The sequence below is a fragment of the Balaenoptera ricei genome, chromosome 4 (assembly GCF_028023285.1).
Source record: "Balaenoptera ricei isolate mBalRic1 chromosome 4, mBalRic1.hap2, whole genome shotgun sequence".
In the NCBI taxonomy this organism is placed as follows: domain Eukaryota; kingdom Metazoa; phylum Chordata; class Mammalia; order Artiodactyla; family Balaenopteridae; genus Balaenoptera; species Balaenoptera ricei.
Window position 1 is genome coordinate 113683354 of NC_082642.1, and position 24738 is coordinate 113708091.

A 24738-nucleotide genomic window follows, 5' to 3' on the forward strand; every position below is an offset into this window, starting at 1 on the left:
ATCTTCTGAACAAGGTGTTCAAAGGTTTAGTTATCAGACCTTCAACATTACAAATGTGCATGTAAAAGTAGTAAAAGAGCTGAAAACAGTGAAGCTAATTCATAAAAGAGTCAATTTCCTATCAAGAGATAGGAACTCTATGGCATTTAGCTCTCAGACAGAACTTTCCTTCCCGGAAAGCAAATTTCTTTTTACTTTTGAACAAGCAATACCTAATATCCAAAAGAAAAACGCATGTCTGGTGGAGTATGACTGGGCGGGTTGCGATTTTTTAAGTCTTCTTTGATTATGGTGGCTTCTTACTATCCTTACAAGATAAAGTTGATAGAAATGTACTGGATATTCAGACAGGTCTTAAAAATAGAAAGTACAGGCCTTGTCCATTTATCCTAGTAAATATGAAAAATAAGTAATTGTCTTCTTTGCGCAAAGATTTAAGGCAAAACAAATCCAAAGTTTTAGGGTTGGAAAGAAGCAGAAAGGCATCTCTTCCTGACTCTGTACCTTTAAACTATAACATTTGTTTGCATAACAGTATAGGGCTTCCCTGGTGGTGCAGTGGTTAAGAATCCACCTGCCAATGCAGGGGACACAGGTTAGATCCCTGGCCTGGGAGAATCCCACATGCCAAAGAGCAGCTGGGAGGGCCCGCGCACTGCAGCTGCTGAGCCTGTGCTCTAGAGCTCATGCTCTGCAACAAGAGAAGCCACGACAATGAGAAGCCCGCTCACCACAACGAGGAGTAGCTCCCGCTTGCCTCAACTAGAAAGCCCATGCACAGCAACGAAGACACAACACAGCCAAAAATAAAAACAAATTAATTAATTAATTTAAAAAATAGTATAGGTTTCTGTCAATGATCTATCAACGACATATTTTCAAAACTTAAATAACACTTAACAGAATTTCCCCATACCTGATGTTCTGTGGCAAAATCACCTAAGCACTGTAACCCGATCTGCTAATCACAGCAAGGCAAACAATGTGACTAAATTTATATGAAATTATTTTAATGATTATATTTAAGTTAGCAACTGAATTAGATTTTTCTTCCTCAACCAAATGGTGAGTAATTTCTAGCACACTGGAGCATTTGCACAACCCAAGTTAAGGGGGTGAAGGGACATGAATTTTCAAACACTACCAAATTAAGCATTCATTTCTAAATGCTTCTAGGATTAATAAATTCAATTTGAAATTTTGTAATTATTTTCCAAATAAGCTGTACATTGAATCATATTTAAAGTTTTAATTTTTAAAAGCAACTAGATTATACTATACGTTGTGTTCCTAAAACTTAAAAAGTTACAGAAAATCTGCCACTGGGAAAAACTAACTATATATTATGCTTTTTTCTAAATTCTGTTTTCTTCCCAATCATGTTCTAAACACTTCTCTTCCCTATAATTTCAAAATGTTTGCAAAGTTTAATTGTACACACTCCAAATAGGAGATGATAACAAGACAGTCCATTGCCTAAAATTTTTTTACATATCTTTCTGCACTTAAAATCCATATTCATTATCAGCCATTCTGAACTCCCCTATACCCACCTCTCAGAGCCTGGCAACCACTGATTTACTCTCTGTCTCTATACGTCTACCTATTCTGGACATTTTATATATAGAACCATATATACATGGTCTTTATGTCTGGTTTCTCTCACTTAGCATAACGTTTTCAATGTTGTAGCATGTATCAGCACATGCTATTTATTGCCAAAAAATATTTCACTGAATGTACTATATTTTATCCATTCATCACTTAATGGACATTTGATTTGTTTCAACTTTGTGGCTATTGTGACTTTTTTGTTTTTAATTTTATTTTTTTAAATTTATTTTTGGCTCCGTTGGGTCTTCATTGCTGTGTGTGGGCTTTCTCTAGTTGTGGTAAGCGGGGGCTGCTACTCTTTGTTGCGGTGCGCAACAGGCTTCTCATTGCGGGGGCTTCTTTTGTTGTCGAGCATGGGCCCTAGAGCACACGGCCTTCAGTAGCTGCGGCACAAAGGCTTAGTTGCTCCACGGCATGTGGGATCTTCCAGGACCAGAGATCGAACCCGTGTCCCCTGCATTAGCACTGGCAGGCAGATTCTTAACCAGTGCACCACCAGGGAAGTCCATGACTGTCTCATAATTTTGCACATTAATATCAATAATTCAATTGGTTAAGTGTATGATGCATACATAATACTTATTAATTATTCATTCTTCCCAAGAAAGTCTGGAAGAATTTAAAAATCAAGTCTATTAAAACTTCACACCCATTAGAATGGCTATTATTTTAAAAAAGAATGAAAAAAACCCCAGAAAATAAATGACGGTGAGGATGTGGAGAAACTGCAACTCCATGCACTGCTGGTGGGAATGTAAAATGGTGTAGCCACTTTGGAAAATAGTATGGCTATTCCTCAAAAAAATTTAAAAGTAGAACTACCATATGCTCCAACAATTCCACTTCTGGATATATACCCAAGAGGAGTGAAAGCAGAAACTTAAACAGATATCTGTACACTCATGTTCATAACAGCATTATTCATAATAGCCAAAGGTGGATGCAACTTATATACCCTTTGATGGATTAACAGATAAATAAAATAGGGTGTGTGTGTATACATATACATGTATGTATGCATGTATACATATACACACACACACACACACACACACACACACACACAATGGAATATTATACAGCCTTAGAAAAGGATATCCTGACACGTGCTACAACATGGATGAATCTTGAGGACATTATGCGAAATGAAATAAGCCAGTCACAAAAAGACAAATGATGTACAATTCCACTTATATGAGCACCTAGAATAGTCAAATTCATAGAGACAGAAAGCAGAATGGCGGCTGCCAGGGACTGGAGGCAGTGGGGGAATGAGGAGTTTGTGCTTGATGGGTACAGAGTTTCAGTTTTACAAGATGATAAGTGCTCTGGAGATCAGTTGCACAACAATGGGAATATAGTTAACATTACTGAACTGTATACTTAAACAGTTAAGATGAGAAGTTTTATGTATCTATTCTACCATAATTTTAAAAATTCAACTATATTCAATATATCATAAAAGTTCATCATGGGACTTCCCTGGCGGTCCAGTGGTAAAGAATCCACCTTGCAACGCAGGGGACACGGGTTCAATCCCTGGTCAGGGAACTAAGATCTCACATGACACAGGGCAGCTAACCCCGCGCACCACAACTACAGAGCCCAAGCACCCTGGAGCTTGCACGCCACAACTAGAGAAAACCTGCACGCCACAACTACAGAGAAGCCTGCGCACCACAACAAAGAGCCCACACGCCGCAACTAAGACCCAATGCATCCAAAAATAAGATAAATAAATCTTTTAAAAAAGTTCATGAATCCAGGCTTTAGAGTCAGATCTGAGATCCAGTATTGGCCCAACTCAATAGCCATGTAATCTTAAGCAAGTAACATATATAGAAACAGTGCCTATCTTAGATCAGTTAACACTTAAACAAATTTCTGAACACAAAGCATTCTGTGTAATACTTGGCACATAATAATTCTTCAATAAATAGAAGCCGCGAATACTATTACTGTTGTTATTATTACTGAACAATAGCTGACTTTTAAAAACTGACTTTTTGGGACTTCCCTGGTGGTGCAGTGGTTAAGAATCCGCCTGCCATTGCAGGGTACACAGGTTCAATCCCTGGTCCAGGAAGATCCTACATGCCGCGGAGCAACTAAGCCCGTGCGCCACAACTGCTGAGCCTGAACTGTAGAGCCCGCGTGTCACAACTACTGAGCCCACGTGCCTAGAGCCTGTGCTCCACTACAAGAGAAGCCACTGCAACGAGAAGCCCGTACACCGCAACTAGAGAAAGCCTGTGTGCAGCAACAAAGATCCAATGCAGCCAAAAACTTTAAAAAAATAATAAAAATTTTTTAAAAATGGTAGAACCAGCATTAGAAAACAAATAATTCATTTAAAAACATTGAAAAATAAAAATTGACTTTTTTTTTATCATAACAAAATCAAAGGGGATTTCCAATGTATTTTGACCTCCAGGAAGAAATGAGACAGGACTGGAACTCGGAGCCCTCAGAAAAGGCAATAGGAATATTCTGATCAGAAGGTGTGCAAAGCCAGAAACAGGCAGAAAAGGAAGTAAAGAACCAAATGGGAAGAGTGAGAAAGGATCTCAAATTAGCACAGACAAGAGGCAGGCACGGTGCAGGTCTTAGATCTGAAAGCAAGAACAACACTATAAAACTTTTAGAAAGAAAAACACAGGAGAAAATCTTTGTAACCTTAGTTACAAAGGAGTTCTTAGATGTGTACCAAAAGGATGATCCATAAAAGGAAAAACTGATGAATTAGATTTCATTAAAATTAGAAACTTCTGTTGAAAAGAAAAACAAGGAAAGGACATGCCACAGATTGAGAGGAAAAAATGTAAAATTTCTGATAAAGGACTGTGTCCAAAAAATACACCAAATGCTTACAACTTAATGAAACGGAGCAGGACCTTATGGTCCTTGCCCCCATGTCCTCAGCCAGCCTTTTGTGTGTGGAAAACCTTCAGCCAAAGAATAAGTTTAATCAGAGAAGTGAGAAAATGCAGAAACAAAGGAAAACAGTCCAACAAACTAAATAATAATAGTTTAGTCATTAAGCATAGTCAAGGACCTTTAGTTCTTCTTTAAGGGCTACAGTTAATACTCTGAGCCATATCCTGTGAGCTGTCTTATAGATACTAAAACCCTCACCAGGTGGGAGAAGTTAACTACTTGACAACCAGATTGCAGCCATGACATAAGCTGCCACAATTCTGAGAGCTGGCCTCAAAGAAATGGGAACAAACCAACCCTGGAACTGAAGATTAACTGTACTTAAAACAATCAAGATGACGCTGATCAGACCACCCCATGTCCAATTTCAAGGTGACTGTCAGAGCTGCCTATGCTCTTTCTGCATGTAGTCCCCTCTTTTCACCTATAAAAGCTCTTGCCCACTGACTGTCAGTGGGTGGGAGTTGGCCTATGGGCAGGAGTCCACCCCCCACCCCCCTTCTGCTGGCCCCCAAAATAAAACAAACCTTCCGTTCCACCATGCCTCTTTATTGGCTTCAGAGCAGGGGGCAGCCACACTCCCACTTTCAGTAACATTAATAGTAAGACAAAGCCTGATTAACAAAAAATGGGCAAGTAATTTGAACAGACACTTCACAAAAAAGACATATGAATGGCAAATAAGTACACGAAAAGAAGCTCAACATCATTAGTCATTAGGAAAGTAAAATAAAAATCAAACCCATAATGAGACAGCGCTACATTCCCACCAGAAAAACTAAAAGACTAACAGTAACAAATGTTATTTATTGTAGGGCGAAACTGCAACTCTCATACATAGTTGGTAGGCATGAAAAATGGAACTGAACTTGGTATCCAGTTCGGCAGTTTCTTATAAAGTTAAACATAATTTTTTCCATTCAACCCAGCCATTCAACTTCTAGACATTTACCTAAGAAAAACAAAAGCATATATTCACACAAAGACTTCTATATGAATATTCATAGCAACTTTGTTTACAACAGCCCCCAAATGGAAAAATACATATGTCCATCACACTGATCATTGGAAAAACAAACTGTAGCATAAAGTGGAATACTACTCAGAATTTCAAAGGCAAAAACTATATGTAACAACATGGATGAATCTCAAAAGCATTATGTTTTTAGTGAAAAAAGCTAGAACAAAAGACTAGTATATACTGAATGGTTCCATTTAACTGAAATTTTACAAAAGGCTGAACTATAGGGATAGAAACAGATTAGTGGTTTCCAAGGCCGGGGGTAGGAAAAGGGGACTGACTACGAAGCAGTACAGGGAACGTTTTGGGGTGATGGAAGTGCAGTGCTGGCTACGTGATTGTACACGCTGGGTAAAACTCATCAAACTGCACCCTTAAAATTGGTGCATTTTCTTGTATTTAAATTATATTATAAAAAAAGATAACTAAAAATATGTAAGGCACCTTAAGATTCTTACAAATATATTTCGTCATTATAAAGTTAATGGTGTTACTATTAATAAAGAACTTGGGATAGCATATTACTATGGGATTTCTTTATATGGAATTTCAAAATAATTTAGGGATCACATAGTCAAATAATTTTTTTTTCCGCCCCCTCCCCCAAATAATTTATTTTTAAGTTTAAGTTAAACCAAGTAAATAAATGCATTAAAATACTGCCTCTCTTTAATATGTGAAAGTGCTTCTGAGGATAAATTTTCTGCTTTCTTTACTATCTTGGCGAGATTTTTGTTCAGTCATTTTCATAGGAACGGCACTCCTTGTGACCAGTATTTATGAGTGAAGGAGTAAGGCTTGGAGGGAAGTATGTGGCTCTAAAATGGCTTTTTCTAATTCTGAACAGCTAACTGGTCTATATGGCACTTATATTTTCTGTTGTGGCCTTTTTCAGTAAAACAGTCAAACAAAAATTCAATACACTATCTTGATATTACTTTATTTTAATGATATTATCCCATTTTTAAAAGTCATTTTAGAGAATTTGGCCAATGTATAAAAAAATTTAAAAACCAACACAAGTCGGTGGGGGAGGGATAAATTGGGAGATTGGGATTAACATATACACACTACTATATATAAAATAGATAACTAAAACGGACCTACTGTATAGCACAGGGAACTCCACTCAATACTCTGTAATGGCCTATATGGGAAAAGAATCTAAAAATGAGTGGATATATGCATGTGCATAACTGATTCAGTTTGCTGTACACCTGAAACTAACAAAACATTGTAAATCAACCATACTCCAATTAAAAGTAAAAAAAAAAAACAAAAAAACAAGAAACAACCACAATTCTATTACCATAAGATAAACACTGTTAACATTCCATAAATAACTTTTCAGTTCTTCATATATATGTAAGTGTATGTGTGTGTGTACAGAAACATATATGCACATAACAACTGTATTATATTGAATATATGTATATTTTTAATAAGCGATTTTTAAAAATATTTATTTATTTATCTATTATGGCTGCGCCAGGTCTTAGTTGTGGCATGCAGGATCTTTAGTTGCAGCATGCGGACTTCTTAGTTGCAGCATGTGTGAGGGATCTAGTTCCCCGACCAGGGATCGAACCCGAGCCCCCTGCATTGGGAGTTTGGAGTCTTACCCGCTGGACTACCAGGTAAGTCCCTATATTGAATATATATAATTTTATGCTCTGCAGGATTCACTTATTTATATTTTTCAAAAATGTCATACACATTTCTCTGAGTCATTCAATACTCTTAAAAAATAAGATTTTTAATGGCTGAGTAATTGATTTGGCTGTCCCCCTACTGCTTGGTATTTATGTACTTTCTAAATTTTCCTTGCATTAATCTTTTCCCACTTATCCTTAGCACAAATTCCCTCAAGAATTATTCAATAATCAATATTCTTTAATGTTAAAAGTTAGGTAATGCAGGCATCAAATATTATTTAGAATTATGACAGTATCCATTTGAACAAAAAACAAAATCGTGAAAGATGGGTACTTCAGAGAAATGAAATAGGAAGGAAACTTTCACTTCTCACATAGCATCAGTCAGTACAGCTTGAGTATACTTATAATACATATTATATTCGTATGCACTGCTTGAATAATTTAAATAACATTTATGGATTCCTTTGTAACATATATACCTTTCACCAAGCAATAATTAATAATGAGTAAAGTGAGTCAGCTACAGGCATGTTCAAAGCAGTGCTTATTTTAACTATGAAAAACTACAAACAATGTAAATTGTCCTAAAATGAGGAATTGATTTAAATCAGCAGATGGAATACTAAGCAACAGTTTAAAATGCTAAAAAACAATTAATAACATGGAAAATGTTTATGATATTAAGGACATGTATTAAGTTTTTAAGAAAAAAAGAGTTTTAAAATTAACATCCAGGGAGGAACCAAGATGGCGGAGTAGAAGGTATAATGTTATGTCATAATTCTAGTTATTACTTTAAAATGTATATCTCAGAAATAACTAAAAAAATAAAATAAAATAAACATCCAAGCATACATGTTTAAAAGAAAAAGTACATTATCCCCACTCCCCAGCCAGTCTTTCCCATACACATGGGGAAGGATATAAAAAAAGTTTATTTCTAGTGGTTTACTTACAGGGGAATTTTAATTTGTTTTGTTTTGTTTTGTTTTAGGGGGATTATTATCTGAATCCTCAAAAATGAACAAATATTTGCAAGGAGAAAAAAGATGATAATTCTCACCTCAAACATACATGTCCTTGCTTAAAGTATTAAGTATCTACTACTTAAGAAAGACTATTTCACATAATCAGTAAGAAGAAAACAATCAGTAAGAAGAAAACAATGTGGCATGTGTAACATACATATATTAATTTATTTTAGTTCTCTCATACTGAATAGTGAAAGTGTAAAAAAAAATAAACAAGTGCAACCCATACTGACAACAAACTTTTCTAAAAGTTTAAATACATGATAAATTTGGAAGGAAGTTAAAAGATGTAAAAATATTTGTTTCTATTTTTGAGCATGGAAGAAAATTAATTTTGGAGAAGGGATGTCCTCCTCATGCTTCCTATGTAAGGAGTTAAAAGTAGAGGGTGGAAGGGTGGCATAGATTTGCTATAAGAACTTTCATGTGGCTTCACTTTATGTCCTCAGTATTAATTCCATGGCCTAAGACTTCAAGAACATTCTTAACGCCCTGAACTTCACTCCTTTGTCTTCCTGCCTCATTCAGAAAGCTGCAAACTCCTAACACCGGGATAATCTAACCAGTTCTGCCTTCTTTGTTCCTATACTCTGCTCACTGAGGACTCCATGGGAAAAGAAATTAAGACAACTTCATGATGCTATCATAGATTCACCACCATCTATTTCTTCTAGGCATCAATACTACCTGAAAATCTTCCCCTATTTACTACTTTCTTCAGACTCCCTACCCAGCCACTTTACCTCAAGTGACATTACTTCTGACTCCAAAGAGAAAATATAGGACAGCAGGCTTCTCTTCCCTTTGATCTCAGCCACTCTCCAAAACCAGACATAAGTAACTTATTATCCCAGACATCATTTCCTTCTTCCCTATATGCACAGATGTCTAGGCATTCTTTCTCTAGTCCAAGACTGATAACTTCACCTGGGTCTTATCTCCCTCACCCCTCCCTCCCCCCACCCCCTCCACCCCACCCCAACTCCTCTGGAGCCATGTGCCACCAATTATCCCCCTCTCTCCTATCTTCCACTTCTCTTTCTCCACTGGCTCTTTCCTCTGAGCCATATACTCAAGTATTGCTATTAGAAACAACATCAATAATGAAAACCACAAAAACTCCTCCAAACTTTCCTTTCATGTAGGTAACCAAACTCTTGGTTGTTCCTTTCCCAGCAAAGCTTTCTGAAAGTATTCTTGATAACATATGTCACCACTTCTCCCTCATCTTCCACTCAACTCCTCCTCTTACGCACCCAATCATTCCTCCTCCTTCTCTGACACCCACAACTCCAGAGGGACCACTCTCCCTATGCTCCTTCCTAATAATCAAATCTTTACCTTAAATTGACCTTTCCAAGGCACCTGACGACTCTCCTTTCTCCAAAAAAAAAAAAAACACACAGGGACTTCCCTGGTGGTGTAGTGGTTAAGAATCCGCCTGCCAATGCGGGGGACACGGGTTCAATCCCTGGTCCGGGAAGATCCCACATGCCACAGAGCAACTAAGCCCGTGCACCAAAACTACTAAGCCTGCGCTATGGAGCCCACAAGCCACAACTACTGAGCCCGACTGCCACAACTACTGAAGCCCTTGCACCTAGAGCCCGCGCTCCACAACAAGAGAAGCCACTGCAATGAGAAGCCCGGGCACCATAATGAAGAGTAGCCCCTGCTCGCTGCAACTAGAGAAAGCCCGCACGCAACAACAAAAACCCAACGCAGCCTAAGTGAATGAATGAATGAATAAATAAATAAAAACTACTCATGTTTCTTTAAAAAAAAAAAAAAGATACTCTAATAGCCAATAAGTACATAAAAAGACACACATCATCATTAGCCATTAGGGAAACTCAAATAAAACCACAATGAGAAAAAAGAAAACCCACAAGGAGATGCCACTTCACACTCACAAGGATGGCTAATACCAAAAAGTCATAATAGAAACTGGAACCTTCATACATTGCTGGTAGGAATGTAAAATGGTTCAGCTATTTTTGAAATTGGTTTGACAGATCCTCAAAATGTTAAAGTTGCAATATGACACAGCAATTCTACTCCTAGGTATACATACACAGGAGAGAATACAATACATACACCACACAAAAACTTGTACATAAACCACAGTGAGATACTATACAACACATCCATTAGGATAGCTAGTATCAAAAAAAAGAGGGGGGTGGACAGGGCAAAAATATGGAGAAATTAGAATTCTTGTGCATTGCTAGCTAGTGGAAATGAAAAACGGTACAGCCAACTGTGGAAAAGTTTGGCAGTTCTTTAAAAAGTTAAACACAGAATTACCATATCACCTAGCAATTCCACTTCAGGGTATATACCCAAAAGAACAGAAAGCAAGGATTCAAACAGGTATTTGTACATTCATGTTCACAGCAGTATTATTCACAACAGCCAAAAAAGTGGAAACAACCCAAATATTCACTGATGTATGAATGGATAAACAAAATGTGGTACATATATATATACAATGGAAGGTTAGCCTTAAAAAGGAAGGAAATTCTGACACATGCTACAACATGAATGAACTCTGAAGACAAATGTTAAGTGGGAAAAAAAAAGTCACAAAAGGGCAAACAGTGTATGATTCCACTTATATGAGGTACCTAAAATAGGCAAATTCATAGAGACAAAAAGTAGAATAGAGGTAACCAGAGGCTGGAGGTAGGGGGCAATGGGGAGCTATTGTTTATTAGGTAGAGAGTCTCTGTTTGGGATGATGAAAAATTCTGGACAGTGGTGATGGTTGCACAACATTGTGAATGTATTTAATGTCACTTAATTGTACATGTTAAAATGGCAAATTTTATGTTACGTATGTCTTATCACATTAAAAAAGGCAACAACAAAAAACTTCTAAAGAATATTTATAACAGTAGTATATTATTCATAATGGCCAAAAAAGAGGAAACAATCCAAATGTCCATCATCTGATGAATAAATAAAATGTGTATTCATACACTGGAATACTAAGCAATAGAAAGGAATGAAGTTTTGATAACATGCAACACATGTGTGAACCTTGAAAATTATGCTCAGTGAAAGAAACCAGACACAAAGGCCACATATTATATGATTTCATTCACATGAAATGTCCAAAATATGCAAATGTATAGAAAGTAGATCATTAGGACCTGGGGTGACAGGGGAATAAGACAGATGCTAATGGGTATGGGGTTTCTTTGGGGGTAATGAAAACACTCTAAACTTAGATCATGGTGACGACTGCTGGGAATATACTAAAACCCGTGAACTGTACAATTTAAATGGATGTATTTTTATGATTCATAAATTACATCTCAATAAAAATGTTACAAAAAAGTAACTTCATTAGAAAAAGTTTAGAGACTCTTTAATTTAGGGCTTTAAGAGGAAGCTTTTGTGTCAACCCTCATTTACTATTTCAATGAAGGGAGTGTATCACTATGAAGGGTCCAAGCCACACCTTAGCGTTGTTAAGGGGATAACAGCTTGCCTTGCCTCTTTAACTTCTCAAATTGATACTACTTGTTAACTACCAGTGTGGGAAAGGAACAGACTCCTAAACAGCTGCCATGGCAGCTCAATAGCAAAGGCATCAAGAATTAAGAATATAAAGGCTTAGAAACAATATGTTACAGAGAAAATAATATAAAATTTAAAATCAGAAAACATGACATCAGATTCTATACACTTTTAACAGCTGTGTGACCTAAGATACAAACTCAGTTTCTTCACCTGTAAAACAGGGATAGTATCAGATACCATCCAATCAAAAGAGGTGGAGAGTACTTATACAGCACATGAATTATCTTCTGTTCTACTAGACTATCACTCCCACTCCTCTTTCATTCCATCTTAATGACTACACCTTGTCTGAATTTGTCCTTTCCAACTTTCTTTTTCAGGACGGTCTCCACACAAGACCCCACAGGCATTGAAGATTCACTGTTTCCCCAAAAAGAAGTGTGTCAGACAGTGAGTTGCTGTTCACATGAACCACTGCTGGGTACACGTGACACAAATCCTGAGGCACAAATGAGACAATAGCAAAGTGTGGAAAAAACTAAAATTAGAAGACAAGCGAAAACACGAGTGTAGGAATACTAAGTAACTCTTCATTTAGTCAAGATTAAATCTTTAAAGACAAAGTAAGCACTCAATACGTTTTTTTTAATAGAAAGCATACATATGAAATAATGAAGTAGCCCTAGAATTAAGCAATTAGCAATCATTCCCAGCAACTTATTAGATGGCCTGTATGACTTCCCATAGCCTATTCAACTTCAGAATAGACTCTTGTCACCCAAAAGCATACTGAGATAAATTGCTAAAACACTTAAGACAGAATGTTTTCTGGGTTGGAAACAAATCGTTTTAATTCATCAAGCTTCTCAGTCTACCAAGTAAGCTAAGTCAACTTCACTACTTTTCAAAATTCTTTAAAATCCAATCCTTTTCTGTAATTATTTTAAAAAATCAAAGATTATAGTAGTTCAAAAAGACCACTTAGGACCTAGAATATACATAATCACCTAAGCTTAAATGCAGAGTACAGAGAAACTAGAGAAAATCCAAATTACCAATTTTTTAAAAAATTAATTTTGTGTCTTAAAGTGGTCAGGATCTAAGATGCATTATTATGTGATTAAAAGAAAAATACAAAATCCGCATTACAGGGGAAATCAATAAAAGCCCAACACCTGCTGTGTAAACATCTTAAATGTGTTATTTCTACTGCAAAGGATATTGTTCAAACCTCTGACTGCTAGCAGTAGTACAGTCATCCCTCTGTATCGGTTGGAGATTGATTCCAGGACCCGCTGCAGATACCAAAAACCCAAAGATGCTCAAATCCCTTATATAAAATGGCATAGTACAGCCGGCCCTCTGTATTCCCGAGTTCCAAAACTACAGGTTCTACACTCCTGTATATGGAACTCAAGGATACAGAGGGGCTACTGTATTAAACAGAGCCAAGAGGTAAAATGGACTCGGAACTCTTCACTGAAAGTATTCTTAGCATTCAAATATATAAAGAACAATATAGCCTATGATTATTCTCCTTTCCCCCAATATTTCCACATTTGCTTATTCAAAAGGTCCTACGTGTGACCTCCCTTTCAAAAAGTCATCTCTCTCTTTCCCTTTATGGTTCAACTCCCTGCAAACTGTAGTCTCCACTTGCCTCCACGTCATCTCTCCTCATTCACTCAAACCCTCCATTGCTCTAATAAAACTGCTCCAAAGAGTCATTAGTCATCTTTCCTGGTCCTCATCTTCTTCACATACTCTGCAAAGTTAGATTCTCTCATTAAAACACTCTGCCTTCAGTTTGCAGTACTTCTCCTGTAACTCTCTCTAACCCATGCTCTGAATTCTTTCCTCCCTAACAAAAGTATTCTTTTTTCAAATCTTCAATAAATATGTATTGAAGCACCTACTACATGCTAGCCACTGTGTTGAGGCACTGAAGATCTAGCAGTAAACAAAGCCGGTGCTCTCATGTAGCTTACAGTCTAGCTGGCTCCTCCAAGGTTTTAGCCCAGGTCCTATTATCCCCCAAGGTTTTAGCCCAGGTCCTATTATCTAATCCCACTGAACAGAGATGGGAGCGGCTCTTTTTGAGCTGTAGTTCATTCCAATTTGTTTAGAATGTAAACCGCTGATGAGCACAGATTAAACAATGACAGGCCAGCTTGCTCATGTATACACATTATACCCAGGCACAAGCTTCTGATCAATTATTTAAAACTCAAAAATAGCCAGCTAACTAGTCGTGAGCACCAGCAAATTGTGTAACAGTGACAAGTTGCACATGTTGAGCTGTGGTTTCATGACTTAATTTGTGCCATCAGACTTCTGGTTATTTCTTAACGCCCAGGTCATGAGACATCAGCACCAAAGCTTTGTCTGAACTTATTTTGCTACTATTGTTAGCACACTTGTTACAAATTACTACCAAACCAAAACTCCTTACTTTGTTCCTGAATATTTTGTGTGACATTTGTTCGAAATAGAAATAGCAGAACTTTGTTACAGATTCACTTGTAGATATGGATGGAGTTGACCATAATATGTATTATGCAACTTATTTTTAAATACCAATCTCAAATTATCAAAGCATTCTAACAGCAAATAGTATGGTGGCACATTTGGAAATGACCATGACACCTTACAGTCCATGAGAGCACAATCTGTTAATTGTGAAATCTTGAAGTTATCTGGATTCTTGTCAGTCAGACACACTTACAGTATTTTAACAAAATGTATATTTGAATGCCAAGGGGGAAAACGCCATACACCAGCTTGAAAAAACAAATAGTGAAACTATGTATCAGGATCAGATCCACAAAAGCAGCTTTGGGAGATTCCCCTATCAAATACTGTAATCCTCTGCAGAATTTGTGTTTAACTAGGATCTTGGCCAAGTAAAGAAGGTGCTAAATCTAGTCCTCTTGGCTTGAAGGGACAAACAAACATGATAGCTACAACATTTCAGCACTCTGCAATAGGCAAAGGAGACAGTGATCACAGATGCTGCTCTGTAAACTACTAAAATTAACTACAGTACAAATGGACCAGATGCTTTAAATTTTCATAAACTTATTTTTGATCCATAATCCACGTAGATCAAATTGCACCAATGGTATACCTTCCTCCGCTAAGAAAAAACTCAGGAATTTTTGTGTAAGCACTAAAAAAAAAAGCTGCTTATAACTTTACCATATGTGTAATATTGCAATGCATTCGCTGTAAGACTTGGCTTACAAAATGGAAGAATATCTCTCTACTAATGAGTAGCTAACTTTAGAGAGTGTTCTAAATCCTTTTCCTCTTCCACGCTTCCTCAAAATAAAAAGTCCCCAACACACTGTTCTTTTCTATACATATAAGGCGACTTCCTAGCACTTTTAAGGCACAAAGAAATGCATCAGGGTCTTTCCCCCCACCCCCCAACCAAAGCACTAGTTTATCTGGAAACTGAAAATAGTGTATACCTTTTGCCTCAAAGAAAGAATGGGATGAAAACAGCACAAGTCAACACAAAACAGCAAATTACCTGTTTCTATTACAAATTTCCACTTTACTCAAAATGTAATGAGAAAAGAAATACCCCCAATATTCCTTTTCTTGAAACCATCATTTTGGAAGATAAAGGAACAATTATTGCAAATGAGGTGACAATACTTTGCAACATTCGGGCAATTCTTTCCAAAGGTACTCTACCAATGGAGATCACAGTTTGGCAAAGAAATACATAACGGATTTATTTTTTAAACCTGAATTCCAACATTAGTGATAACTCATTCAATAAAATAGGGTCTCATTTATTTTCATGTCAGTGGTTAAATCTAAATGGAATCTACAAAATAAGCTCAAGAATGTTTGGTATTCAACTGCACACCGATGAGATGAATACATCCTTCTGTGTGTCACTTTTATACTTCAAAACAGAGACCAGAAGCTCTTTACAGAGGGACAATAACCACAAGGAAGCTACTTTAAAAGCAAGTTTCTTATTCCTCCAACATCACTGAATAAAAACAGTGAAAAAATTACTGAGGTGAGTTATTAAAACTGTGTAACTGTTTACATGTTGTAATTAAATACCACTACTGTGCTCTCACAAACTAAATAAGTAAATCAAAAATTATAATTTTACTTCCATAAATGATATGTATACATATAATTGTTACTTATATATTTACATATATTTATCTTATTACATAAATACACTTAAATATATAACATATTATATATATAATCTAGATAATACTTGTGACCATAATATCTTTTTAAAAAATTTTATTTATTTATTTATTTATTTTTTGGCTGGGTGGGGTCTTCGTTGCTGCGCGCGGGCTTTCTCTAGTTGCAGCGAGCGGGGGCTACTCTTCGTTGCAGTGCATGGGCTTCTCCTTGCAGTGGCTTCTCTTGTTGCAGAGCACAGGCTCTAGGGCATGCAGGCTCTAGAGCGCAGGCTCAGCAGTTGTGGCGCACGGGCTTAACTGCTCTGCGGCATGTGGGATCATCCCGGACCAGGGCTCGAACCCGTGTCCCCTGCATTGGCAGGCGGATTCTTAACCACTGCGCCACCAGGGAAGTCCCTGTAAGCATATTATCTTAAGATAAAAAACTAATCTATTTAAGTGATTTTTGGCAAGAGATATGAGGACACATTATGAAAACCATAGAGATATAAAGTTATAGTATATAATGCTCTGTATCATATCCCACCATATCAATCATGAATTGTCCCTTCCTGTGGATGCAAGAACAATAATGTGTTTCACAGCTTATGCATATCCTTAGAGCCTTGTAAAGTGCCACAGAAAATACACACCATATGTTCAACAAAGCACAACTTTGCATATTGTATGTTTCAAAACACATGGTTGACTGAGTATAGGATTAGCATATTTTTAACTGGGTTCTCTCTAGCTGTCTGTTAAAGTATTTGTGAACTATACACTGTACACGCAATCAACTTTAGAAAGAGCACAGGGCTTAAAGAGCCATGAGTTTAAGTCCCAGATTTTCCGCTCACTGGGTCTATTGTCTAACCTCCCTATGCCTGCCTGTTCTCTCATCTCTAACAAGGAAAGGACAATAATTCATAATTTCCCTTCTTCATAGAATTGTTCTAAGAGCCAAAATGAGATAGAATACAAAGGATAAAGCGCTACGTGAACATAGTATTTTCTTATATCTTCTTAGTGAAATTATTAAATACCACCATAGCAACTAGTTTTATGTAACAACTGCTTTAATGTAAGGAAAGCACACGCTACAGCATTCCCACCCAACTACGAAATGCTATGTCAGCTTAAGGATAAGAAAAAACTCCTTTAACCTTGGAGAAGGAGGAAGATGTGAAACAAATTATTTAATTAGTCATCATTTTCTCAACTTAGGTCAAAAGGTAAGACAGACCCTTAAAAACAAATATACATTAAATTTCAGGAAATAGGTTTGTTTTTTTCTTAATTGGCTCTTACTGCTCTTGCATTTCCACAAACAACAATTTGCTCTTATGAACCTAACATATGGGACTGATTTGTTTTCCATGTGTAATTCTCAATATCTAAATAAGTCACTTCAAGCACTGTCCCTTTTCAAGCTGTATAATCCTATTCTACTCTGCTAAAGCATGTAATTTCCAACAACACAAGTACTTAAGTATCTTCAGAAGATATCTTCATGTATCTATTCCTAGGGCTAAAATGATGAAAAACTGAAGTGCCCAAGAATGTCAGAACAATGCACAGTTCTGCTTTAAATGTTTCAAATTTTTTCTACAACACTACATAGCAGCTTGAATATAACCAGTATTTAGTTAATGTTTGCTGAATGAATTAGGAATGCTTTGCCTCTATTTTGCTTTTTGATACATGGGGCGGGGCGGGGGGGGCACTGTCTTTGGTTTATACCAAGTAGAATCCACATTTCACCATAAGCAGCAGAAAAGATTTGCCAGGCATACTTTATCAATTCTGTTCAGAAGACACCTACTCATGAGTTGGCCGTGTATCGCAGTACACTTAACTAGTGCTCCAGAATTACCTGAATTGCCTCACTATACTCAGATAGGGAATGCACCTGTATTCTCAGCAGTGAGTACAAATAAATAGAAATAAATTAATTGAATACATTTCTTTAGCGTGCAAAAACCAATTACTAACTCTTACCTGTGGATATTAAAACATCCACAGGAACAAAATCCTAAAAGTGAATTACTATTTAGGAATTACCTCTAAAAACAGTAAAATCTGAATTATAATAATAACATTAATGTAAATACTATAAACAAAGTAAGTCTTCCTAATTTCTAATTTTTGTCTACCCTCTACTTACAGTTTACAAAATCAAACAGTTGTCACTTAAAAACTCCTAATTCCAGCCAGTAAAGATCATTTTCTCTTCATTTTTTTTAAGGTAATATCTAGTCTTCCTAGAACTACAAGCTACCAAGATTCTTCTTAAGCAACGGGTTACGTTGTCTTTCATATTAAATGTATTTCTTTATTGATTTTATCATGTCTGAATTTGCCATCACCTGCTCCCTAAGTGACACTTTAAATCTCTATTTCAATGCTTATGAAATGGAAAGCACTGAGAGTACTACTCACAAAGTGCATAAAACTTTGAAAAAGACCCCATTATTCTCAAAACAATTCCTATTCACATTTCAAATTACAATAGAAGCTTCTTTATGGAATTGATATTTCTACAATTTTAATAGAAGTTTAGCAGCAATTTAAGAAAAGTTGTACAAAAAATTTTAACTAAGCAAACTCAGAATACCAACAGTTGTTGTACAATCAATGTGTACACCAAAAAAAAAAATTTTTTTTAATCTTGACTTTAGATCTTAAGGAGTTATTTCAGAAAGAAAGCCTCAGAAAATGAAAGCCTCAATTTCAAAGCTGGTTTCTTCAATACCAAGAAGAATAATGACCAATCTTTAGACTGTAATAATTTAACATTTCTTTTATTTTCAAACCTGTAGCTTATACTAAGTTTTTAATTAAACTTAAATCATTTCAAACTGTAAACATTTTTACAAGGATTTCTCCATGCCCTCTGAGCTTACATGGCTGCAATTTCAGAAAGTTTGAGAGCTGAGGCAGTTTCTGATAACCCTGGTTTTCCACAAAAAATGAGCATTACACCAGCAGACAATTACACAGCTCACAAAAACAATGGAGTCAGAAAATTTATATCAATTGACAGCTTGGTATATTACTGCACATGATTTTACAAAAGTCTGTATTCATTCATGCACACATTCAGACAATTAACATTTACTGAGCCACCTGCTATCAGCACTGCCCATGAGAAGTTCACTAGCTAAAGAGCAATGATAAATCATGTAGTCAGATAAATTATAGTATAATTAGGTAATATATATACTATAATGTATTAGGTGATACACTATAACATACAGAGAGATAAATTCCTCTGACCAACTCATTCGGAGATATACATCATCTAGAACCTTGATAACTAGAGTATGGTCCATGAACCAGAAATGCCATCACCCAGTAGCTGGTCAGTCAGAAATATGGAATCTCGGGTCCCAAGCAAACCTACTGAATCAGAATCTGCATTTTAACACGCTCTCCAGGTAACCCCAATGCACATTTAAGTTTTGAGAAACACTGATCTAGAACATAATTGAAAAACAGTAAATAAGTAAAAGTGACATCTTGTACTTTTAAGCTCTCCGGGCCCCATCCTGAGCCTTTTTACAAATGAATAGATAATTTAACAAGTTCAGCTACTTACCTTCACAGATCAGGAACAAACTGGGAGATACCACTGACAACAAAGAAAGAAAACAGGAAAAACTAATAAAAAGCAATCTCAAAAAGGGATGGCTATAGGGGACCATTTAAACAGCAACAATCTACCCTTTCTGCCTAAATAGGCCCAAAAGGTGTCAGTGTGTTACAGAAGTATAACAGTTATTGATGTTCTTAAATGTGTCTCCTCTAACTAGACCACAAATTCCTTGAGGACAAGGACCTAGTTTTATTCTTACACACTTACGTTTGTAAACTGAATGACCCTAAATCATTAAGATGAGTTTGGTTTAGGCAATGAGATGTATAGTACATTTCAGAAAAATTTCTATCTAAAAAAATTACAATAAAAATGTCACAGCATTTTTTTTTTTAAAAAGAATAAAGTCTCTCCATTCTATAACAACCCAATCAACAAGCACTCTAAGAACTGAGGCTTTACTGAACTTGTGGCTCCAAATCCGAATCTTTTCTGACTCCATTCAAACTCACTTCTAGGGGACCAGTGCGTGGCGGGAGTAGAGAGAAAGATTAGAAGAGAATGGAGGGAGAATAAAAATCAGAGAACAGTCAGGGTTCCTCCACTCGTGAAAATAAAAAGAGAAAAATGGGAAGCCTCACCAAAGATACAGAAACGCCAGAAGAGAACAAATACTACCTCTAGCAACCGTTGACTCCATGGTCCTTGTCCCTGTGAACCAGACACCTGCTCACAATCCCCCTAACCTAAGAACTTAAAGACACCTTATCTCTAGAAACACTTCCCCTTGTGGCCTTCAATCAGCTATTACAGCCGGTTCATAATACAACAAATTCACTCCTCCAAAACAGCAAATTTCATGATGTCCTAGTCATTACTCTCCAAACAAATCATTAGTTTTCTTGCCTATGTCCTTGCTCATGCTATTACTTCATACAGAGACCTTTCTGCTCTGTTAATCTGATCCTGCATGTTAGCCACCAGCCATGTGTGGCTATTCAACATTTGAAATGTGGCTAAACCAGACAGAGATGTATGGTAAACGTAAAATACACATCGAATTTTAAGACTTGGTACAAAAAAGATGTAACAGTATTGTTTTTTTAACAATGATTACATGTTGAAATAATATTTTGAATATATTCAATTAAATAAAATAATTAAAATTAAATAATTAAAATTAATTTCACCTGTTTCTTTTTTTTAAAGGTTGACTACTTTTTTTTTTTTAATTTTTATTTATTTATTTATTTATTCATTCATTTATGGCTGTGTTGGGTCTTCGTTTCTGTGCGAGGGCTTTCCCCAGTTGCGGCAAGTGGGGGCCACTCTTCATCGCGGTGCGCGGGCCTCTCACTGTAGCGGCCTCTCTTGTTGCGGAAGACAGGCTCCAGATGCGCAGGCTCAGCAATTGTGGCTCACGGGCCTAGTCGGTCCGCGGCATGTGGGATCTTCCCAGACCAGGGCTCGAACCCGTGTCCCCTGCATTGGCAGGCAGACTCTCAACCACTGCGCCACCAGGGAAGCCCCACCTGTTTCTTTTTAACGTGGCTACTAGAAAATTTAAATTACATATGTGGTACACATTACACTTCTATTGGACAGTGCTGGTCTAGACCCTACTCATTCTTTAAGGCCTAATTCAAACACCTCCAGCCCCGTAAAGCTTTCCCGAATGACTCCAAGTGGACATGGTTTCTGTCTCCCTGAACTTTCATATCACTTTTATTCACACTCCCAAAGAACCAGAGCAGTTTTACCTTCTGAGCGTTCCTATTACAGCTCCCCAACTCCAAGATATGCAAATCGAGAAAAGAAACTACATCTAGGTCACATAAATTTTCATCCTACACCTTGGAGAGTGCAGGTATTAAGGTGATGCTTGATGTCTGCTAATTGAGAGTTGAACTTCTCAATTACTATATTATCTATCCCTTTCACCGATTTCCATTTCTTTCTGAGGAATTAAACTCCATGTCTACAAATGTCCTGGATTGTAATTAGACAAATAGAGTGCCAGTGAGCTGTACATATATGATGAACAAGCAGATGTAAAACTATCTAATACCGGTGGTCAATACACTTACATCAATTGTAAAAATTCGACAAGCCTCTAAAGGTTCCACTTTTTTTTTTTATGATGCTGTCCCTAAAAGTGTATTGTGAAGATCAACTAATTCAAAAGTAGGAGACTTTCCCAGAGATTAACGACACTGGGTGACTAAAGTCTACCAAAAATTGTCCGAGATCCTCCCACAACCCTGAGTATAAATCACGTAAGCATACAAAGGCTTGAGTAAAGAAAGAGCAGTGTCTTATATCACACCCAAAGCTCTGAAATCGAGCTGTGAGGAAAGTGGTAGGAAGGGAAAAGACGACTTGTGTGCAAGAGACGAAGGGTGTTAACTATTGGAACGCGAAACGACAAATAAAACCTAGCACAAAAAATGTCTGAATTATGTGGGAGGGATCCTCCCTGGGTGTATCTCTCAACCTCTGAACCCTCAGGCAAAGGTCGCGGTGGTCATTTCAAGTGGTCTTTTCTTCAAATGGTATTCCAGTGCCTGAGATCTGCATCCGCGAATCTTCCTTCCTCACCAGCCTATTCTGACTCCCCGGGCCAAGAATTCCGGCCAAACCCAACCCTGAAGCCACCCTTCTCCAGCACAGTTTGGAAACCGGCGGATGAACGGGGAGGGCCGAACTGAGACCCAGCAGCTGGACGACACCCCTCTCCCTTCGAGTCCGGGCTTAGCCCCTTGGGCAGGACTGGGCTGGCAGAGGAGAGCCAGTAGGCAGAGGGGGCGGGGCAGGGCGCCGGACTTCGAGGACTGGGCTTCCCGTTCCATGCCGGCGCCTGCCGGTGCCGCGGGGACCCGCAGGGTGGTGACAAGGCAGAATAGAAAGGCAGTGCAAAGCAGCCCGGGGCTTTCACTTACCAGCCGTCGCAGCCCGGCGTTGGCAGTGGCAGGACCTCTTCGCCTTCCGCCATTGCTGTTGACGTCCACGTCACTTTGCCGAAAAGTGGACCCGGCGCCGAGACCGACTCAGACCCAACGTCGTAAAAGGTCCTCGGAAGTCTGGGACTGAGCTTCTGGAGAGGGAAAGGAAGAGGGAAGAGGCGACGACGCGAGGAACGCAACGTCACGACGTCCCGAGGGCGAAAGGTAACTTGGAGGAGGAAACGTGGAGAGCCGCTGCCCCTCCAAAGACTACATGTCCCAGGATGCCGCGGGGCCCGGGCCAGGCGCAGTGGGCGGGGCTTGGCGAGGGCGTGCGTCCCAGTAGGAGGCTCTTGAGAGCGTCGCTTCTTGGCGTCCAGTTAGCGTCTGCTTTGCGTCTTGGCGTCCTCCTTAAAGTCATATTTGATTGTCTTAAATAGTGGAGAGGCGAGGGGAGGTGGGAATTCCACAGGGAAGGTGGAGATAGGAGCATAGCCACATTTGGGCCATTTCCTAGTGCAACAGCTGTGTTTGAGAAAAGAGTGGGATGTAAGGAAAAGGCACGCTCACCCCTGTTTGTGGGGCGCGGTCAGAAGTACAAATGGAGGCCACGTACTTTATGTTTGAATACTTTAAACGTTTTTTTTTTTTTTTTAAAGCTAAACAGTAAAGGAAATATGTTCTAGCCTCCCACCTTTATAAACATATCTTTCTAACAACATAGAAGGTCAAGTCCAAATTTAGAATTCTAGAACTCTGGACTTCCAAGTAAGGAGAGCTGCCACGTTCCTTCTCTTCCCACCCTACTTCCCCTTCACTCCACGTGGGTGGACTCCTCGGCCTCCACATCCAAGCTCGGTGTCTACCATCACCAGCAAAGCACCGGCTTTTTGTTTCCCCTTGACCATCCCTGGGCCTAGGGCTGAGCACAGGTGCAGGAAGATGGACCTAGGGAAATGCTTTTGTAAGCCCTGGACCTAATGCTGATGAAGTAGAGCCACATGTAACAATATGGATAAATCTGGAAAATATGATGTTAAATGAACAAACATTGCAGAAGGGTAGGTAAAGTATGGTGCGATTTATATTTGGCTTTAAAAAGAGGCAGCACATGAGCTTCCCTGGTGGCGCAGTAGTTAAGAATCCGCCTGCCAACGCAGGGGACACGGGTTCGAGCCCTGGCCCGGGAAGATCCCACATGCTGCGGAGCAACTAAGCCCGTGTGCCACACAACTACTGAGCCTGCGCTCTAGAGCCCGCGAGCCACAACTACTGAAGCCCGCACGCCTAGAGCCCGTGCTCTGCAAGAAGAGAAGCCACCGCAGTGAGAGGCCCGCGCACCGCAACGAAGAGTAGCCCCCGATCTCCGCAACTAGAGAAAACCCGCGCACAGCAATGAAGAAACAATGCAGCCAAAAATAAATAAATTTTAAAAAATAATAATAATCCTAAAAATAGGCAGCACAATATACATTTTTATAGTATGTATGTGCTTTTTTTTTTTTTTTAATTTTTATTTATTTATTTTTGGCTGTGTTGGGTCCTCGTTTCTGTGCGAGGGCTTTCTCTAGTTGCGGCAAGTGGGGGCCACTCTTCATCGCGGTGCGCGGGCCTCTCACCGTCGCGGCCTCTCTCGTTGCGGAGCACAGGCTCCAGACGCGCAGGCTCAGTAGCTGTGGCTCACGGGCCCAGTCGCTCCACGGCATGTGGCATCTTCCCAGACCAGGGCTCGAACCCGTGTCCCCCGCATCGGCAGGCAGATTCTCAACCACTGCGCCACCAAGGAAGCCCTATGTATGTGCTTTTAAAAAATGCACAAGATGATATATAGAAAAATTGGAATGGCAGTTCTCAAAGATAAACAAAACCAGACATTAGTTAAGTAGTGAAAACAGATGTTATTCAGAAACTACAGACAGTAGGGGAATGGGCTGAGCTCCATTCTGATTTGTGCAGAGGTGATTAGGGGTTTTAAAGGGAGAAAGAGGGAGCAGGGAGAGCGGGACTCAGAGTCAGACAAGTGAAAAATTACAAAGCATTGGTCAGTGTAATTGTGATTAGACCAGCTGTGTCTGCTAGCTGGCAATTTTCGAGGTTAGGATTCTTCCCTCCCACACAGCCTGAGAGACAGAGACCCTGCCCTTCTTGATGATTACATTTCAAAGGAATGGCTCTCAGGTCCTTGAGAAGGACACGTCTAAGTTGTAAGAGATACATATTCACAGATGTAAGCCCTTTGTAGTAAA

The 24738-nt window shown here is 38.5% G+C and overlaps 1 protein-coding gene across 2 annotated transcripts in view; it reads right to left on the minus strand.

Moving 5' to 3' along the window:
* Positions 1-22717, minus strand: part of TBC1D23 (TBC1 domain family member 23) — a 69167-nt gene extending 46450 nt beyond the window's left edge. For both annotated transcript variants that reach the window (XM_059921290.1, XM_059921288.1), the window contains exon 1: positions 22490-22717. In XM_059921290.1, coding sequence (XP_059777273.1) covers positions 22490-22542 — 53 coding nt within the window. In that variant the 5' untranslated portion in view covers positions 22543-22717. The remainder of the gene's footprint in view (positions 1-22489) is intronic.
* Positions 22718-24738: the final 2021 nt, after the last annotated feature.